Here is an 18,994-nt window from a genome sequence, read left to right as displayed (position 1 = left end):
TCTCCCAGGGGGACTGGAATGTAGGTAAGTCTGATTGGTGCCTCTTTGGGGATGCCTCCGTGAGCCAGGTCGGAGCCACTGTATATTCCCTGCCTGTCCCCCACCCCTCCCCAGTGGGCTCCCTGTCTGTGGACTCAGCCCAAGCCGCCGCCTCTCTACTACCCCAGGTGGGGTGGGCGGGCCATCTGGTGTATGCAGAATGGATTCTTCCTGCAGGACAGCTGCCACAGAGGACGAGGCTCTGCAGGAGCAGGTCTGCTCCTCCACACGCTGTGAAGCTGTGTGCCCACTGCATACCCCTCACCCCCGAGATGCCCTGGCACATGAACTTTAAAGCAAATAAAACATTTATTGTTCAGATTTTTTTTCCTTTTTTTCCCCTTTTTTACAAAAACATGCATGCATACACAGGGTATGGCAGTCCTAGGAAGACACACATATGCGTGTGCACGCACGCACACACACACACTCTCTCTCTCACACACACACACACACACACACACACACACTCCCCCTCTCTCTCCCTCTCCCTCTCAAATGCGTTCCTTCTTGGCCCCAGAAGCCTTGACTTTGCCAGGGTGGCCTCCCCTCCCCCATGTCTTGCATCTACTCTCCCACCTCGTCCCCCCAGCCGAACTCATCCTATGTGAGGCAGGAATCAGAACTGGGGGTGGGGGACACCCCAGAAAGACAGCGCTCCTGCAGAGGGGCAGTGACCGAGGGGTCCCTGGGGGTCACACTGTGCTTCTGAGGGGAGATGAGGGTTTGGCACCATTGGATCAGGAAGCGCAGAACTCCAAGAGCATTCATTTGCTCCACCAGGGCACTGAGATGGTTGACGTAGGGTGGCCTCTGGCAGGGGCAGGGACCAGACGGGAGGCCTGCTGATGATTGCTCTCAAGGGAGCTTTGTCTCACTGCCCAGTGGTGGTCACGGGGGCTTGGGGGGCTTCCATAGTCGTGTGAGTAAACAGGCAAGAGGAGGGACTCCCCCTGCACTCAGGCATATAGGGCCCTTGGCTCCTCCTGTCCATACCCTCCCCCCAACTCCAGCCCTCAGAGCCTAGACAGGGCTACCCTGGCTGAGGCCAAGTTCACATTTCTGTGTGGAGCCTGGGGCTGTGTGCAAAGTGGGGTCTACAGCGCCAAGAATAGTGGTTATGGGTGGGCCCGAATCAGCCAGTCCTCCCCCATACAGTCCTGAGGATTGGGAGCCCAGTAGGGGCCTGGACCCCACAGGGGCAGACTCTGTTCTTGAGAGAGTCCTACTGGGGCCTGGCCAGCTGCCCCACCTGCCTCCTCAGGGCCCTCTTTGGTCCCTATTTTAGACCCAGGGGCCTTCTCAGGCTCCTTGGGGTGACTCTCAAGGGGCTTCTCTCTGGCCACAACTACCTGCCCAGAGGACCTCTGAAGACCCCAGGAACAGGTACTATTGCCAGAGGTGAGAAGAGAACCAGGTCTGAAGGGCAGGGCGGGCTGCAGAACCGTTCCAAAGCCTTAGAGATTCATTGGTTCTTCCTCTTCCACCAGCTGCTCTGGGGGCCTGGGGGAGGACAAGCGGGGGTTACGGAGGGCCAGGGCTGCAGCAAGGGCCGTAGCCCAGCTGCCCGAGGAGACTAAGAAGACTGGTTGGCTGTGTTGGAATCGGGTCCTCAAATAGCGAGGGCTCAAAAGGTGGAGAGGTTGCTGGCCAGGGGTCTGGCATTACCTCTCTTTAGCCAGGATGCCCACAGAGAGGGATGCCAGTGCGGTTACCGCCTCCACTTCTTCTGCATCGGCTCCTGGCACCCTGGGAACCCAGGGCTCTGGACAGGAAGCCAGGCGCTGCATGCAGCCCCAGTATTTACCTGGGACAAGAAACCGAGTCAGAAAGGGTTGGGAGAAACAAGTCCTCCAGTCTGCCACACCACACACCCCAGACTGACAATGAAACTGCACATCCCAGGCCAGGTGCCTGAGAGGAGCGGGCACATCCTCAGCCTGGGGTCGATTCTCACCCGCCTCCACCCTCAGCACGATGCCTTCCTCGACTTGGCCCCCACAGACCTAAGGTGAGCAGAGCAGAGTCAGCATGGCTATCAGGTGGCCTAGAAGTGGCCAAGCCGTTCTCCCACCCCTTTGGCTGAACGGTCACCTCTGACCCATTCCCATAGATGCAGGGTTCCTAAGCACCAGTAGGGCCCACTTCCACAAACAGGGTCTGGGTCAGCGGGATCTCCCAGATCTGAGCCCTGGTCTACGGGAGCACAGGGCTCCACTCACATCAGCCCCACGCAATGGTCAGTCCAGCACACAAGACAGGAGCAGAGGGGAGGAGAGAAGGCCTGGGAGAGCTGACCATCACGGCTGCTCTGCATGGCCAGTGGCAAGCCGCTCACCACCCTGGGCTCCCACGAGGACATGCTCACCCTGCCCACTGTTGTGAGAAGTAAAGTCCAGGGAACATGCCTGGAGCCTGGCTGGCATGAGGGGTCCATACAAAGTTCCAGCAACATCTTTATGTTACCTGCACTTCCCTACTGAGCCCCAGATTTGAGGAATCTAATTTATTCATTTTTGTGCTCCTAGATGCTGAGTTGAAGTTGAAAATGTAAATGCTTTCCAAATGTGAGATGATTCTAAGACCCAGCCCCCAAAGTGGGCAGAACTCCTGAGACCCTTGCAGCCAGCACTATGGGTCAAGGTGGGACCCAGCACTTTTTTGTGTGTGTGTATTTTTCCGAAGCCAGAAACGGGGAGGCAGTCAGACAGACTCCCGCATGCGCCCGACCGGGATCCACCCGGCACGCTCACCAGGGGGCGATGCTCTGCCCATCTGGGGCGTTGCTCTATTGCGACCAGAGCCAGTCTAGCACCTGAGGCAGAGGCCTCAGAGCCATCCTCAGCGCCCGGGCCAACTTTGCTCCAATGGAGCCTTGGCTGCGGGAAAGGAAGAGAGAGACAGAGAGGAAGGAGAGGGGGAGGGGTGGAGAAGAAGATGAGCGCTTCTGTGTGCCCTGGCCGGGAATTGAACCTGGGACTCCTGCACGCCAGGCCAACACTCTACCACTGAGCCAGCCGGCCAGAGCCAGGACCCAGTACTTTTAGCAAGCATGGCCTATGTGGAGCTGAATCTCTGGCCCTGACCCGGGGCTGGGGCTGGAGATGGACGGTCAGCCCTGACTTGCGAATGCCACTGTCTGGTGGTCCCTGCTGGGCCCATCAGGAGGGCTCTGTGGGTATCCACTCCTGGGGTGGGTGCCCCACCATTCTGGCTGGGGTAACATTATAGGAAGCCTACTCCTGACCAGCCCCAGGGTGCCTGGCCTGGCTGGCAGTCAAAGCTCTGAGGCCCTGGTCACTGGGGACAGCACCCCTGAGGTTCTCCCAAGTCTGGGGTCAGCTGGTGTCCTCTCTCCACTCACTGTGCACACGGATCACAGCTTCCAGAGAGCGGATGGCGTTGAGATTGGGTTTCTGCTTCCAGCCTTCTTCTGAGAGTGGATCCACCTACAGAAGGCAACAGGACATTAGCCACCAGTCTTGGGGACCCCTAACCCAACTCTCACCCACCCCAAAGACCCTGGCTTTCCGGCACATTAGGCACATACTTCTGGCTCTGCCTAAGGCAGAGGTGCTGGCTCTAGACCTTACCTAGGGAAGAGGCGTTGCTCTGTCCCCCCCCCCCCCCATTTCAGGCCTGGCCACCCTGCTCTTTGGGGCAATCCTGGGAGGGCCGGGCTCCTTGTCCCACAGAGGCAGGGATAGGGGGAGCAGCTCACCTTGTTGCCCAGAAGAGCAGCCACACATGCCTCAGAGGCATCACAGATGGCTGTGAGGTCATGACCACCCTCCAAGGCCAGCACCACTGCACCTCCCGCCAAGCTCATCAGCTGCTGCGTCATGTACCCAAAACCTAGATGGTTGGGGGCGAGGAACGGGGGTGCGGTGGAGCAGAGGTGGACCCTCTCTGCCTACCATGTCCCGGCTTGCTTCTCCCCTTGTGAATTATGACGCAGATGCAAAACTCTACTTTCCCAAGAGCTTTCACGGGAGTCCTGCGTAAAACCTATTCGTATGCCTCACTCAGGCTCAGCAAGGCTTAGAGACTTGAGCAAGGGTCCACGGCTAGTATGTGGCAGGGCTAGGACTTGAACCAGGGGCATCAACTCCAGCCAGATGTCTTTTTCACTGAGTCACACCATCTTCTCTCTGCGTTCTGCAGGCCCTGTGGCCCAGTAGGCTGAGTGAGCTCCCTCTGTCCAGAGAGCACTGTTCCTCCCCATCCTCCCTCAGAAGCTGCCATGCCAGCCCAGCCTGGGAATGACACAGTTAGAGTGGGGGAGTCCTGTGGCTGAGCTCTTCGTGTCCTCAGTGTCCCCAGGGTGTGACTCAGTCAAGCCTTCCAAAGCGAATGGAGCTGGTCATGAGAAAGGGCCTTGGGCTGTGCTGGGCCAAGAAAGTTCAGGGGATTCCAGGGACAGTGGCCATGCCCCCGACCTCACTCATGGTCCTGGGCCAGACACAGCGTCTTCCCTGTGACGTGGGCAGTCCTCCCCTCCCAGCCTAGCCCTCACTCCCCTGGGCTGGGCTCTCCTTACATTTGGCGGAAACATGGTAGCCACCAAGTGGGGCTGGGTGACCCTCGGCAGCATCAAACCCAGCTGACACCAGAACCAGGTCCGGAGAGAACTCTCGGGCGATGGGCATCACAACTGTCCTGTGAAGGTGCAAGATGGAGGGCTCACCACACTGCAGGGCTGCTGGGGACAGAGGCCATGGGCCCCCACCTAGAGCCAGCCCTTTCCCACCAACTTCCCTGTGGGGCACCTGCGCTTAGGACTACAAGATGCCCAATATCCCAAAAGGATTAGTGGATCCCTCTGACTTCCTTGACCTTGTCTGGCCGCCCATGTCCCTGGTACAGCCTAAGGCAGTGGTTCTCAAAAGGTGCGCCCTGTGGTATTCCAGAGAAATATGTGCCTGTTGGGGACCAAAAAACCAACAGGGTTTCTGGAGTTTAGATTTTTGGGGGACAGAGGTGTGGGGAATTGGCTGTAAGCTGACAGTCTGCCCAACTCCCCACCTCACTTGCCTGATTAGGTTGCAAAAGGCTGTTAAGCTGAGGTGCTAGATTGTTTATATTACCCCCCATGTTCCTCGGAAAGACTGGAGGCAAGTTTCTTCTATCCTTTGTTTGGTGTAAAGTTAAGATGATATGTATGGTGGGGCTTTTCTGCACTCAACACAATTAAGAGTAAAAAGAGAGGAATTCTTCAAAGTATTGACGAGGAAATGAGAGTTTGCCTTTCAAATATATACCCAAACATTGAAGAAATCACTAGGACACACCAGGCTCATATTTCTCATAAACACAAGAATGAAAAAACTTAACACATTCGCACTGGGACCTGCCAAATTTACTAAATCTTACTAAGAATGTATCTATGTATATAAAAAGATAACTTTTTGTCATTTTTTAATTTTTCAACCCCTTTTTTAAGACTTCTAAAAAGCATAACAAAAAACGTAACATAAAAATGATTTTTAATGTCAGAATAAATTTGTCATATTTATTTCATTTAATTATCATAAAAGCACGCTTGGACTTTATATATTTTAATATTTAACTTAATTACTATAACATTTCTCAGAAATTCGTATATAGTGTGCCTACAATTATTTGTAGGATTTTAAATAAGCCCTGACTTCAAAAAGTTAAGAGAACCACTGACCTAAGGACTCAGCCACCCAGTGACAGGGTACCAAATGGTATGAAAGAGGAGTGTGTGTGTGTGTGTGTGTGTGTGTGTGTGTGTGTGTAGAACACAGTGGGCAGGGCTACAGAAAAGGGACAGGTCACTAAGCCTCAGGGGCTAGAAATACTCAGTACTTAGTTGCCGCCCACCTTGGACTGAGTTGACCACGCCTTGCCATTCACCACCTAAGAGCTGACCAAGATGACTAACTAGACTCTGAAATTCTGGGCTACCCAGATCCAATCTCTCCTCCTTGGCCCCAGTGCCCTCCCTCCCCCACAGCTGCCTCCCTCCATTCCTGACCCACCTCTAGAGTCCATTTTGGTATCTTTCAAGACCCAGGGCTATGGGCACACAGATGCCAGGAACCCAGTCCAAGGCTCCTACAGAAGTAGCTCACATGGAGACTATCTCCAGAAAAGTGTTTAGAGACACACTTCCTGGGTCCTTTTTCCCAAATGGAGTCCAGGGACCCAAGTAAAATATAGAAGGGCTCCTGTACAGAGCCCAAGGTTGCTCTTCTAGAGTGGCTTTTCTTAAGCAAATCCCTCAATATGGACATCTTCTGCTTTCCCTCTTCCTCCACTATTTAAGTTTCTCATCTTCTGCACAAAGCCCACCTTCTCCAGGCAGCCTTTTCTGACTGACGTGGCTGCTTTGCTCACTTCACTCTGCCCGTCTCCCAGCACTCAGCTTAACACTGGCTCTTGGTAATGTGTGACTATAAAGCACCCTTTGGCTTTCCCATTGTTTCCTGTCTTCCTACTGCGACTGGGGACTACTAGAGGCCAGTTTAACAATGCTGTTCCTTTTTTTTTGTCCTGGTTCTGGGATGGCTTATATAATGCCTGGCAATTGAATGAGGACAGGCTGACAAGCCAAATGATTGCCTCCAACCTGGTGCTTTTGAGGAAAAGGGCAGGAGAGGGTGGCTTCGATGGGCCAGGCCTCCTTTGGGCCCTCAGAGCACTTACCTGAAGGCAGCCAGGTACTCAGGATCCCCCATTGGGGGATCTAGACCTCCGGCCCAGGCCACATTGACATTGAAGCCCTCACCACTGCCATCTCCCACCTGGAAAACAGGACACAAGAGAGACAGGAGACGAGCAGAGTGTCAGGAGAGGAATCCCAGGATGTTAGTGCTGCAAGACCAGCTCATACGCCTTCTTCATTTTCAGATGAAGAAGTTGAGGATCTGAGAGGCTAAACAGTCTACCCAGGATCACACAGCTAGTTGTGACAGGCCGAGTCAGGGTCACAAGGGAGAGTCAATGAAGCTGGAAGGGGTAGACACGACACGTTTACCTCACCCACAGCCCCACTGCCCGGGAAGAAGTTGCCATTGTCATGGCGATGCAGGGAGATGTACAGCACACTGGGGTCCTGGTAGAAGGTTTGCTGGGTGCCATTGCCATGGTGAACATCCTGTGTGGGGGATGGGCAGTGCATTAGGGGAGGTCTGAAAGCAGAGAAATGGGAGACTGGAACAGGTTGGAAGGGATTTGAGGTCAGGACCCTAGACTGGGGGAAAAGAAACTGGGACCCTAGAGCTACACTATTGAGTAGCCGCATATAGTCCATAGGCCCTCTCTGAGCCTCAGGCTCTCCATGTATGCACAGGTGTGTACAGAACATGCACTCGGGAGCGTCTATGAGATCCTGAAGGGGAGGGGCTGTGCCAAGCACATGCCGGACAGCGAGAGAGTGTGTCTGGGACTGGATTAGTGGCAGGAGACGGAAGAACACAGGATTACACATGACAGTCACCCTCGCTACTGAGGCTTTTCCCAGGTCCCAGATTGATGTGGGTGATGACAGAGACCGAGGTCAGTTAGAGGGGCAGGTGCACGAGGCCCAACATCATCTGTCCTAAAATAAGCTATGCCCTTGCTCTTGGTAACTCACAGGACCACGCATGGGTGCGAGTATGGAAAGCTCCTCCATATCCCTCAGCTTCTGCACAGGAAAGCCCCACTCACAGGTGTCAGTGCAGAGTGGGATAGCTTAGTACTTAAGATGCATTTGCACTAGCTGACCACCGGCTTCATACTTGTCTCAGAGCCCTGGCCAGGTAGCTCAGTTGGTTAGAACATCGTTCAGATACACCAAGGTTGTAGGTTCAATCCCCGATCAGGCACATACAAGAATTAACCAATGAATGCTTAAATAAGTGGAGTAACAAATCAATGTTTGTTTGTTTGTTTCTCTCCCCCCCCCCCACTTCCCTGTCTCTCTAAAATCAATTGTAAAAACATCCCAGTCTCAGGATGTATGAGGTGCGTGGCAGTGTGCAAGTTACTTAACCTCTCTGTGCTCACTTTGCTTATCTGAAAACCAAATTATAGCCAGGATTAAATATGCCCTATGTACAAACCATCAGTGTCTGGAGGAGATTAGTAGTATGTTAGGGTTGCCTGCTGTTCCTGTTATTGTCACTACCTACAGGGGAAATGCAGACAGAAGCCAATAGAGGCCAAAAGACAGCACTCAAATGGCTCCTCCCATTGCAGGAGTCTGTTATGGCTGAAGGCCTTCTCATATACCATCTCCTCTGGGTGTCCCAACAGCCCCTGTGATGTGGGTGTTTTCTTTAGCCCCATTTTACACTAGGGAGAAACTGAGGCTCAGGAGGACAATGCACAATTAGGACACGAAACCACATTTTCTGAGCCAGACTCGGGGCTCTTCCCACCGTGCTCCTGGGTCTGAGGGGGCCAGGCATGGGAACCTACCCAGTCCACAATGAGGGTCCGGCTGACCTTGCCCTGTTGTTGCAGCTGCCGGCAGGCGATAGCCACCGAGTTGAAGAAGCAGAAGCCCCTGGCAGGAGGAAAGAGAGGTCCTGCCAGCCCATTCCCTCCCGTGCCTCCACCTCTCCAGCCTCCTCTGTCCACTCACTCCGGCCTTGTCCAGCCCCAGGAGGCTCACCCACCCCCAGGCCTTACATGGCTGTAGAACGGTCTGCATGGTGTCCTGGGGGCCGAACCACAGCAAAGCCATTCTGGAAATGGAAAGAATGCTGATCAACCAAATGGCCAGCCCTCGGACCCCATCTCCATGACCTTGCCCCGGCCCCAGGCTCCTCCCCAGAGGAGGAACCACAGGGCAACAGCTGACTGTGGCCAGGATGGATATCAAGTGCCCTGGTACCGAACCCCCAGGCTGAGCATCCCCTGCTTTCAGGCTGGACGTGAGTACAGGACCCGCTGCCTTGGTGTGTCCTGGCTGTTAGCACTTCGTAATAACAATAGCTGTTTGCAGAGCCAAAACCACGTGCCTGGCACTGTGCTAAAACACTTTATAAACACTGGATTTCATCTTCACATCTCTTTGAGGTAAATGTTGTCTAATGCTCACAACATCTCTATAAGATAAACATTATTATCTCTAGGTTACAGACAGGAGAAATCCAAAGCTTAGACAGGTTAAGCAACTTGTACAAAGTTGCATGGCTATAAACGGCAGAGCCAAGATTTTAAACCCAGGGCTGTGCCCTTAATTGCAAAGACCCACACCAAGGGGCTATGACACCGTGACGACCTTGAGCTGAGCTCCTAAACAATGGGGGTGGAGGGTGGACCTCAGGTCAAGCCTTTATAAGGTGTCCAGCACAGAGCACCAGCGCAATCTATAAAACTTTAGCACTGCGAAGAACCAATCTGCCAGTGCACAAAGGTCCAGGGACGCTCTGCAACTTGCCTGTGGACACACACTGGGTCTGTGTGAAGTGATCCTGGATGACCATGACCTTGCATCTCTTAGAGACCAAAGGTCCAGGGTCACAGTGGCTGGACTCTCCACCAAGTAACATGAACCTAGGGCTCAAATCTCATCTTAGTCCTCAGAGTTCTCGATTTCTCTTCCAAAACCCTGTGGTGCTATCCATAAGAAATGAGGTGCCTGGGGCTCTGGGCCTGGCCCTCCTTGCTGCCCCATCTTGTTACCTCCCCATGGCTTGCCCACCTTCAACCCAGATCCCCTACCTTTAGCTCCCGGGAAGCCACTTTGAAGGCCAGATCGGTTACACTGCCGGCGGCCCAGCGGGCTGCATTGGAGGAGTGCAGCTCATTCCAGATGGTGTCAGTATCCACCTGTGGGGGCGAGTCAGGGCCCGCATCATCCAAGGCTTCCCACAGGAGCCAGGACCCACGGTGGTGCCCACCCTATGGCTGGACCCCAGGGGCAGGGAGCTGGGCAGACAGGGCTGCCACCCCACTGCCCCCCCCACCCACAGGCACGGCCTCCTGTGTCCCCCAGTCCCAGCACGGCCTCTCCTTCCCAGCTCAGTCCACATCACCAGCCCGCATCTGGCCAGCACTCTGCTGGCGGCATGGCGCCTGCCTCCCCGGTCAGAGGAGGGGGCATGGCGTTACCTGGGCGGGACTTGGGGTTTGGGCCTGGAGGGGGTTTTAAGCCCCAGCTGGCTCTGCTCAGGCCCTGCGGGACGGTCGGAGCTCGAGGGGCCGTCTGCACGACTGTCTTCCACTCAGGGCCCCTAGCCCAGGCGGGAGGCCCCCCAAACCCAGTCCCTGGGCCTCAAGGCTAGGGAGGGGCCGGGGGGCATGATGGGGAGATGGGAGGGCGAGGCGGACCAAGAGAGGCGAGGAAGGCAGAGAGAGTCTCAAGAGGCTGGAGAAAGAAAGAGAGAGAGAGAGACAGAGAGGGAGAGGAGGGAAAAGAAAACAGAAGCAAAAACAGTTGGAAAAATCAGAAAGTGGCAAGAAATGGGAAGTTGTGAACAGGGCGCTGTCTGGCTCCCTCCCAATAGCCCCCTGGCTACAGCTCCCATTTCCCTCCGGAACTGGGCCTCCGTCCCGGGCTGGGGAACCACTGCGGGGCCTTCCAGGGCCAGGAGAGCACTGCTGGGGAGGCAGGAAGCCCCCCAAGCAGGGTGAGGAGGGCGGGAGGACAGCGGGAGTAGGAGGAAGTGCCTGAGTCCCCAGGGACCCTGGCGCCCGACTTTGCCTGGAGGCTCACTCCAGGGAAATGGCCAATCCCAACCCCTGGGGTCTTATGCAGGGAGATGATCTTGACCCTGCGTTTTGGGCCTCACTCGACATTTACCAAGCACTTTCTCTAAGTGCGAGGCACAGGGCTCCACATTCAGGAGACCCTGGTGGGCTGAGGACACACCTGTCCACAAGGAGCTTCTAGCCAGCAGAGGGGCATTATGGGAAACCCCCTGGCCCACCATGTCTGGCAGGACCACAAGAACAAGCAGGGGCTGGGCCTGAGGGAATGGAAAGGAGGAAATCTGAGAGCCCGTGGCAATGCCTGCTTGGGACCCCCGGGCACACTTACCCCAACCCCACCACAGGGCAGCATCACAAACATTCGCTGTGCCAGGAGGCCTGTGGAGAGAGACCCAGTGTGTGTGAGCGCAACCCTCAGCCCCTGGCCTGGTCAGGAAGCAGGGGGGCCCTGAAAAGGGGGCTGGGGCAGGTGCACGGGGGCGCTGGGGGCGGCGCGGGGATGTTGAGGATGCTGGAGGAACAGGCTGCGCAGAGCTCAGACGAGACTGGGGATGGGTGGGTTAGGGGTGCCAGGGGAGGTACGGGGGCCCCAGACACCAGGAGGTCCCTACCTGACAGCTTCCCGTTGTCCAGTTTGAGGCGGCTGAGCGGGTTGGTGCCATAGAGGAGCACGTGCCGCTCAGAGTGCACCGACTGCAGCTCCTCTAGGGAGGCCTTCCGGCCCCGGAGACACTGAGGAAGGGCCCACAGAGCTCCTGAGGCCCTGCTCGCCCCCTGCCTGCCATTACCACCACCCTGCCTGCCCCGCCATCTCATGCTAGCCCCAGGGCCTCTACCTGCTTCCCGTCCATACTCTTACCTCCTCGATTTTGCAGCCCGCAGCCCCCTCACCTCACACTGGCTTCGGAGCCCCCGCTCCTGCAGCCGGGACCAGACGCTCTGGATGCGGCCTGCGTGCTCTGGGTGCCGGCTGTTGTCTCCGCAGGAACACTGGTGCTTCAGCATGACTGAGTCGTAGACCAGCCCTGGAGGGAGCAGGGGTCAGAGCTAGGACTCCAGGGAGTCCCCACGTCTGTCCCCCACCAGCCCACACGGAACCAGGCCTGACACACACACGCCACACACCCCATCCTGAACTGTGGCCCTTAACACCAACTCTCACCCCCAGCTGCTTATGCCGGCAGCCTCACCACCTCACACCCACCCCAACACGGCCCCCGCCAATGCTGCTACGTGGCCACTACCTCCCTGACACAGTGACCCTTCTCATGTGGCCTAACACATTGACCATAATCTCAAGAACTCAGAGCCTAACAGAGGGGCCAGATGTGGGGTCTCACACTAGATGCCCTAACTCAAATAGGCCACCAAGGGAAAGCAAGAGGAGGAAAAATTCCTCAGAAACCCAACACCGGGAGCTGTGAAGCCCACAGTGACACTGGGCCCTGTGACAAGACAGATGCAGTTTGGGGCAGTGGCTGTTGCAGCCTGACCAGCAGGACGGCAGGGGACAGCCCAGAACACGGCCAGTGGGACGGCCACCTTCAGCACAGCTCAGGACGGCAGGTCTTCAAGACGCTCACACCACTTAACCCAGGGGTGCCACTCCTTAAGAGTGACCCTTGGAAAACAATCTCAGCGGTGAGTGAAGATTTATGTACAAGGAAATCCAAATGAGGAAAATAAGTAACCATCTAACCAACCAACCAGTAAGAAATCTTCAAATAAAAATAAAACACTATGATGAAAAACTACAAAAATCTCATTTCTGAAGATTAATTACACCACAGAGTGTTCATAAGATGTTACCTGAATAAAGCAGGGTACAATGTATACATAGTATATATATGGTGTTTGTATGCGCACATAGGGCCGGAACAAAAATGTACAGAATATAACAGCATTTAAGAGTGGTTGTCTCTGGGCCCTGGCCAGTTGGCTCAGCGGTGGAGCATCAGCCCGGCATGTGCAAATCCTGGGTTCAATTCCCAGCCAGGGCACACAAGGAGAAGCGCCCATCTGCTTCTCCACCCCTCCCCCCTCTCCTTTCTATCTCTCTCTTCCCCTCCCACAGCCGAGGCTCCATTGGAGCAAAGTTGGCCTGGGCGCTGAGGATGGCTCCACAGCCTCTGCCTCAGGTACCAGTGGCTCTGGTTGCAATGGAGCAACAGCCCAGATGGGCAGAGCATCACTCCCTAGTGGGCATGCTGGGTGGATCCCGGTTCGATGCATGCGGGAGTCTGTTTCTCTGCCTCCCTGCTTCAGAGAAAAAAAAAAAGTGTCTGCCTCTGGGTGGTCGGATACTGATTGGTGATTTTCATTGTTTTTATGCTTTTTTGCATTTTTAAAACTGCAAAAATGCTTGTTAAGCTCTTTTTTATAAGCAGAGCCAAAACAATAAATATTTTTGAAAGGCCTGAACTAGTTGTCAGGGGATCCTGGCAATTCTTAGCACAGCCTGACTGCCAGCTTGCTATCTGACCACAAGCTTGTCACCTTAGATTTCCTAAGCCTGGGCTTCTCACATGTAAAATGAGAACCGCCACCTACTACCCTGCTTCACAGATGCCGTGTAGATCTCTCAAGACCAAGAAAGTGCCCTGTGGCCTCGAAAACCACCCTGAATGATACCAGGACGCAGACACGGACTCATGTCTGAGCCTCTGTGTACCCCAACTCCTTCCTCCTGCCCCAGTCTAACCCAGGTCTTACCTGTGGTGAAGGGCAGGGTCCTAACGGGGGCCTCTGAGCTGGGCAGGACATGGGCATGGCTGGCGGGCTCTGGGGTTGGCAGTGAGGCAGGTGCAGCTGGGGATGACTGAGTCCTAGACAGCGGCCTGTGCCCGCCCTGGGTCAGGGACAGCAGCACAGAGTCCCCCGCGCCTGCTCGGGAGAGCCGCCCAGCCAGTCGCTGCTGCTCCCAGAGGAATACCTGAAGGACACAGGGGGCCTCAGTCTCCAGGTTCCGAGGATCCTGCTCCATATGCTTCTGCCCAAGGTTGTGGAAACCTCTATGCAGACACTTTTTCTGGAGAGATTTCACGATGCCTCTAGTCTTGCCTCTAGCCAGGCTCTGGCCTTTGACTCTAAGCTCCCTACCTCTACCAACCCCACAAAGGTCTGACCACAGACTGACCATCACATTCTCCCAGAGCTCCCTGGGTCCTCAGGACTCCACAGCCAGAACCCAGGTAAAGGATCTCAGGCCCAGCTCTGACCAGGACCTCATGTCCGAGGGCTGTACAACCACCCGAGGAAATAGGGAGCCACTGCATGTGTGGAGACTGTTACCACGTCGTACGGGCCCACTTCATATTTGTGAAGGAAATTCTAACCCCTGGTAGCTCGGAATGTGACCTTAATTGGAGACAGGGTCTTTACAGAGGTAATAAAGTTAACACAAGGTCATTAGAGTGAGCCTTAAACCACTATGACTCTTGGCCTTATAAAGAGGAGAAATATGGGTACAGACATGGACAGATGGAAGACAACAAAGACAGCTGTCCACAAGCTGAGGAGAAAGGCCTGGAGTAGCTCCTTCCCTCACAGCTCTCAGAAGGAACCAACCCTCTCATCACCTTGAATTCAGATGTCCAGCCTCCAGAGCTGAGGCACTGGATCTGTGTGGTTTATGCCGCCCAGTTCACAGTACTGGTTACAGCAGCTGAGCACACTCCCACCTACGGCCTGGCTCGCACGGTGAGAGCGCTCAGCCCCACTCAAGCCCCAGCCACCTTCCTGGAAACAGTACCGCTGGCCACAGAAGAAGTGCTAGGGCAGGAGTGCATGGCTCCATGAAGGCCAGCCCACTGCCGGACAAGGGACACGGCTTTCCAAGCTTGGTGGGCTGCTGGAGTGTGCATGTAAGTGCCAAGTGCCTGCCTGCAGGTATGCACGCATTTGTATATGGGTGCATGTGCGTGTGAGTGTATGTGTATTTCTGCACCTCAGTATGAATCTGGCAGGACAACCACAGGTCTCAGAGCTGCTTCCTACACTAATATCCTCCCTCCTTCCCATCCCTCTACTCCAGGTCCCAGCGTCAGCATTTCCTGACCACACCGTCCGGGGCACTGGGCACTGCCATACCTGCTGGTGCTGCTGGAGAGAAAGGGGGCTTCTGGCTTCATGCGGCCCGTGGCCTGACTCCCTGTGTTCCAGGCTGCCCTCCCGCAGCGGCCTGACGCCCCCACCATCCGTCTCCAGGTCCTCAGCGGACGGGATCTGCTGCAGTCGGGGCTTCTCACTTGGCTTGGCTGGCCTCTGGGGGAGGAAGATGCCCCGCTGAGCAGCCATGCTGAGGTGTGGGAGTGTGGCGGGACGTGGTGGGCTGGGTGGCCATTTTATCCAGCTGAGACTCCAGGCCATGCGGCTCCCAGCCCCCAGGGGCCACATCCTCGCGCTGGCACTCTAGATCCCTCCTCTTCCAAAGCCCCCCTTCTTCTTTCAGCCCCCATGGGTCCAGTTACGCAACCCTTCCCCGCCTCCCCTAGCCAGTTCCCCTCACCTTGATCAGCTGGATGTGAGATTTGAGCCGTTCCAGGCGGGGCTGCAGGGGACCCAGTGATGGGGGGGCAGTGGTGCTTGGGGGCAAAGGCTCTGAGCGGGTCCGGCTCAGCGGCCGATGGAGGCCTGACCCGGAGAGCCGCTCGGTGGTCAGCAAGGACTGGGCAAAGTGGAGGGGCAGGGGCCCAAGCCCGGGCACTGGAAAGAACGAGGTGGGGGGCATAAGGAGGGAACCATAGGAAGGAAGCATGGGCATGGGTGGGGAGCAGGAACTCAGCAGGGAGACGCACAGAAAGATGGGGGGAGCACAAGGGGCAGGAAGGATGGAACCTGTCCCAAGCTTGGCCCTTACCGGGGTGCAGGGGCCTGCCCCTCCCCTGGAGAAGCAGCGGGACTCACCAGTCAGCAGGGGGTTGTGAGAGACTGAGGGGTCCAGAAGGAGGATGGGCTGCAGGCGAGGGGGCAAGGTGCCCCCCGCCTCGTGCTCCAGGCCATGGGGCAGGAAGAGGGGAGTGTGGGGGCTCCCTATGACCGGCCCCCGGGGGCCCAGAGTCGGGAGGGTCCTGCGGTCAACATCAGCCTAGGGGAGAGGTGGCACGGAATCACAGGGGAGCAGTGTCCAGCAGAGAGCAGTGGAGGTGAGGGGGCGAGGCAGCGGGAGACGGGAGTGAAGGAAGCTGGGAGCTTGGCACAGGGGAGGCCGCCTCCGCCACTCACCCGGGCAGGGGCAGGCAGCCCCAGTGTGATTGCGGGCAGCAAGGACACTGTCGGCAAGGCGAACGGGGCCAGAGAGGTCTCCTGCCGCCGCAGCCGCTGACCCAAGAGCGCCTGCCATAAGGAGCAGGGCAGGGGTCACTGGTCCCAGACCTCCACCCCTGGGCACACCTTCCTCAGAACACCCCAGAGGCTTGGGTGGGCTGCCCAGACCCAGCAGCCTCAGCCTGGGCAGGGCCACTTGCTGAGAGGAAGGCTGAGCCTCAGAACTGCCCCCAGAGAGTTGAGCCAGCGAGGCCTTACCTCTGAGCTCAGGATGGGGTTGGGGCCGTGCTCACTGTCGTTGGGAGAGCTGCACCCGGACGCAGGCGTGCTGCTGCTGCTGGGAGAGGAGTCTGAGGGTTGGGGAGAGAGGGCGGCACAGTCACAGGCCCGGCAGGGGCCAGGACCCGAGAGGGTGGACGGGTTGGGGAGAGAGGGCGGCACAGTCACAGGCCCGGCAGGGGCCAGGAGCCGGGAGGGTGGACGGGTTGGGGAGAGAGGGCGGCACAGTCACAGGCCCGGCAGGGGCCAGGAGCCGGGAGGGTGGACGGGTTGGGGAGAGAGGGCGGCACAGTCACAGGCCCGGCAGGGGCCAGGAGCCGAGAGGGTGGACGGGTTGGGGAGAGAGGGCGGCACAGTCACAGGCCCGGCAGGGGCCAGGAGCCGGGAGGGGGGACTCTGCTTCCTGCTCTCCTCCCAAAAGGGCAAGAAGACGGCAGGCCAGGGCCTTTGAACATTTTTTTTTAAGGTGCCCTTTCTGGGCAGAAGTCAGCTTAACCAGCAGAGCAGGGGCTGGCTTTCAGCCCCAACTCACCCCCTGGCAAGTGTGTCAAACACACCCTGCACAACCACCCACAGAAACCCTAAGGAGGGGACCCATCTCGGAGGGATCTGACCCAAAAGGACAAGATCAGCCCCCCCCACCCCCGCTGCTGGTCCTCACCTCCAAGGGTCTCTGCAGGCCGCCGCCGGACACTGGGCGGGGCACTCTCCTTCCTTTGCAGTGGGTTCTTCCTCCGCTCCTGGGACTTCTTAGGCTTGTAGCGCAGCTTCAGGTTGGGCTCAGAGACTGTGGGAGCACCAGCACGGCTCGGCCCCACACACCCTCCTCCCCTCTGCCCATGCTTCCTCCCTCCCAGTCACTCCATGTTCAAGGCCCGCCCCCTAGACTCCCCAGAAGGGTCTGCCTGCCTGTCCCACTCACCTGTCTTACGCAGAGGGAAGTGGTCTGGGGGGTCACTGGGAAGGCTGGGAACAGGAGGCAGAAAGCTGCTGAGCATGGAGTGGGCAGCTCCTTCCGTCTCCAAGGGCTCGAGAGTTCTGTGGGGTCAGTGCCAAGGCTGCTTCAGAGGGGGGGGGGATGCCCAGAGGCCTGGAAGCCACCGCGTCCCACAGGGGCCCCTTCCTGAGCACGGCCACGGGACTTGCCAGGGAGCTGGCAGCCGGCAGGGTGGGCAGCGTGGGACGGGCAGGAACAGGGGCCATCTCCAGGTGGCAGCATTGGGCCACCCCTGTTACCAGTAGCCCACAGGCAGGCCTCTGATCTAGGCAGAGGAGCCAGGGACACAGACACACTGAGGACTATCCCTTGTGGGAAGAACCTGCTCTAGGAACCAGGATATTTTTATGATTAGGAGAAACAGAAAAAGCGAAGTGACTCATGAAAGAAGAAAGCCAGTGTGGGAGAAAGGGCCTGGGGGGGATAGGGAGAGATAATTGAAGGAAAGAAGAGAGCAGGTGTCCGTCGGGAGAGGGGACTAGGGCAAGCATCACTAAGGGAGGTGAGGCACAAGGATCGGGCGATAGGCAGTTGAGAGGAAGAGAAGGGGGTATGTGAGTGCTCACGGGTGGACACTCAGGGAAGAGAGGGCATGGCAGGGATGCGAGGGAGCAGGTGGGCGAGGGCCTTACCTGTAGGGAATGCTGGGGCTGCTGGGATGGACTGTTCTCTCTAAGGCTGCCTGCTGTTTCTTCAGAATCACCTCTGCCAGCTTCTGCTTGACAACACTGCTGGCCACAGCACCTGAGGGCGTGCAGCCATGGGGAGGTTTGGGGTGGGTGGACGGGTGGCCGCCTGCACAGTCTCTGCGCTCAGCCTCGCCCACACCTCCGCTATGAGGTGTTCCAGGAATTTTTCAGGCACAAGCCAAGCCTGAGGCCCCACTTCAGATCCCCCAGACTCCGTCTCCACCAACACCCACATCCACAGGCAGGGTCTGCCAGGCAGAGGGAGACCCAAGCTGGCATCACTCCCACCCAGCCCTGGTCTGCCCGGTGGGCGGGCCACGGACCCTGGGCCGGGGAGGCCTCTGTCCTTACTTCGTTTGCTCTTGTCCTTGTTGAGAAGCTGCCGCAGCTCTTGCTCCTGCTGCCCCACTGGCAACTCAGGCATCGGCGTGTCCATCGACAGCTGTGGGCAGGGCCGGCCGCCCAGGAAGGGGCAAGGAGGTGAGGACTGAGACAAGGGCCTAAGGAAGGGCTGGAGGGGGGGAGGGGGCCTGGGGGCTGAGCTCAAGGCTGCCGTGTGCAGGGAGCTCTATCTTTACCCTCATGGGCTCCACCGAGCGCTGCTGCTGCAGGCCTGCCAGGAAGAGGTGGTGGTGCAGGTGCTGGGGGTGCTGCAGGGCCAGCAGCGTGGGCTCCGGCGGGGGCTCCACCGCGGGCCGCTGGCCCACCCGCAGGTCCATGGGCTGGGGCTGAGGGCCGGGCACGTCTTCACGGGGCCTGGGGCAGCCTGAGCACACAGAACGGGAGCGGCGTCAGCAGAACTTCTGTCTGCAAGTGCATGGTTACAGCCTCGCCAGCCTCCTTCGGGCCCACTTGACTCAAAATGATAAAACGTGCTCCATAGGCCTCTTCCTCACTTCATCCTCACCACGGTCCTACAGGTAAGTGTTTTCAATTCCATTTTACCCACAAGAAAGGAGGTGATCTAAACTGTACCCAGTAGTCTATCGCTGGTGGGGTTCGAACAGAGCCTTCTGCCTCTGAGCACAGCTTTTCCACTGAAGAGGTTTCCTCT

General features: G+C 57.2%; 1 protein-coding gene across 4 annotated transcripts in view; it reads right to left on the bottom strand.

The window, feature by feature from the left end:
• Nucleotides 1-329: 329 nt before the first annotated feature.
• The window catches only part of HDAC7 (histone deacetylase 7), a 37,460-nt gene continuing 18,795 nt past the window's right edge, over nt 330-18,994 (bottom strand). For 3 of the 4 annotated variants that reach the window (XM_066257998.1, XM_066257999.1, XM_066258002.1), the window contains 24 exons: nt 18,519-18,706; nt 18,292-18,382; nt 17,884-17,995; nt 17,177-17,292; nt 16,916-17,041; nt 16,234-16,325; nt 15,934-16,044; nt 15,616-15,796; nt 15,218-15,414; nt 14,800-14,973; nt 13,423-13,642; nt 11,602-11,735; nt 11,322-11,442; nt 11,039-11,088; nt 9,721-9,828; nt 8,683-8,738; nt 8,470-8,557; nt 7,043-7,162; nt 6,712-6,809; nt 4,580-4,698; nt 3,761-3,894; nt 3,404-3,488; nt 1,708-1,846; nt 330-1,542 (listed from right to left, as the gene is read on the bottom strand). In XM_066257998.1, the coding sequence (XP_066114095.1) occupies nt 1,497-1,542; nt 1,708-1,846; nt 3,404-3,488; nt 3,761-3,894; nt 4,580-4,698; nt 6,712-6,809; nt 7,043-7,162; nt 8,470-8,557; nt 8,683-8,738; nt 9,721-9,828; nt 11,039-11,088; nt 11,322-11,442; nt 11,602-11,735; nt 13,423-13,642; nt 14,800-14,973; nt 15,218-15,414; nt 15,616-15,796; nt 15,934-16,044; nt 16,234-16,325; nt 16,916-17,041; nt 17,177-17,292; nt 17,884-17,995; nt 18,292-18,382; nt 18,519-18,706 (2,906 nt within the window). In that variant the 3' untranslated portion in view covers nt 330-1,496. The remainder of the gene's footprint in view (nt 1,543-1,707; nt 1,847-3,403; nt 3,489-3,760; nt 3,895-4,579; nt 4,699-6,711; nt 6,810-7,042; nt 7,163-8,469; nt 8,558-8,682; nt 8,739-9,720; nt 9,829-11,038; nt 11,089-11,321; nt 11,443-11,601; nt 11,736-13,422; nt 13,643-14,799; nt 14,974-15,217; nt 15,415-15,615; nt 15,797-15,933; nt 16,045-16,233; nt 16,326-16,915; nt 17,042-17,176; nt 17,293-17,883; nt 17,996-18,291; nt 18,383-18,518; nt 18,707-18,994) is intronic. The other variant, XM_066258000.1, reaches the window with a different exon arrangement.

The sequence above is a fragment of the Saccopteryx bilineata genome, chromosome 2 (assembly GCF_036850765.1).
Source record: "Saccopteryx bilineata isolate mSacBil1 chromosome 2, mSacBil1_pri_phased_curated, whole genome shotgun sequence".
Classification (NCBI taxonomy): domain Eukaryota; kingdom Metazoa; phylum Chordata; class Mammalia; order Chiroptera; family Emballonuridae; genus Saccopteryx; species Saccopteryx bilineata.
The sequence above is the reverse complement of the archived record's forward strand: the minus strand, read 5'-3'. Positions and strand labels throughout refer to the sequence as shown.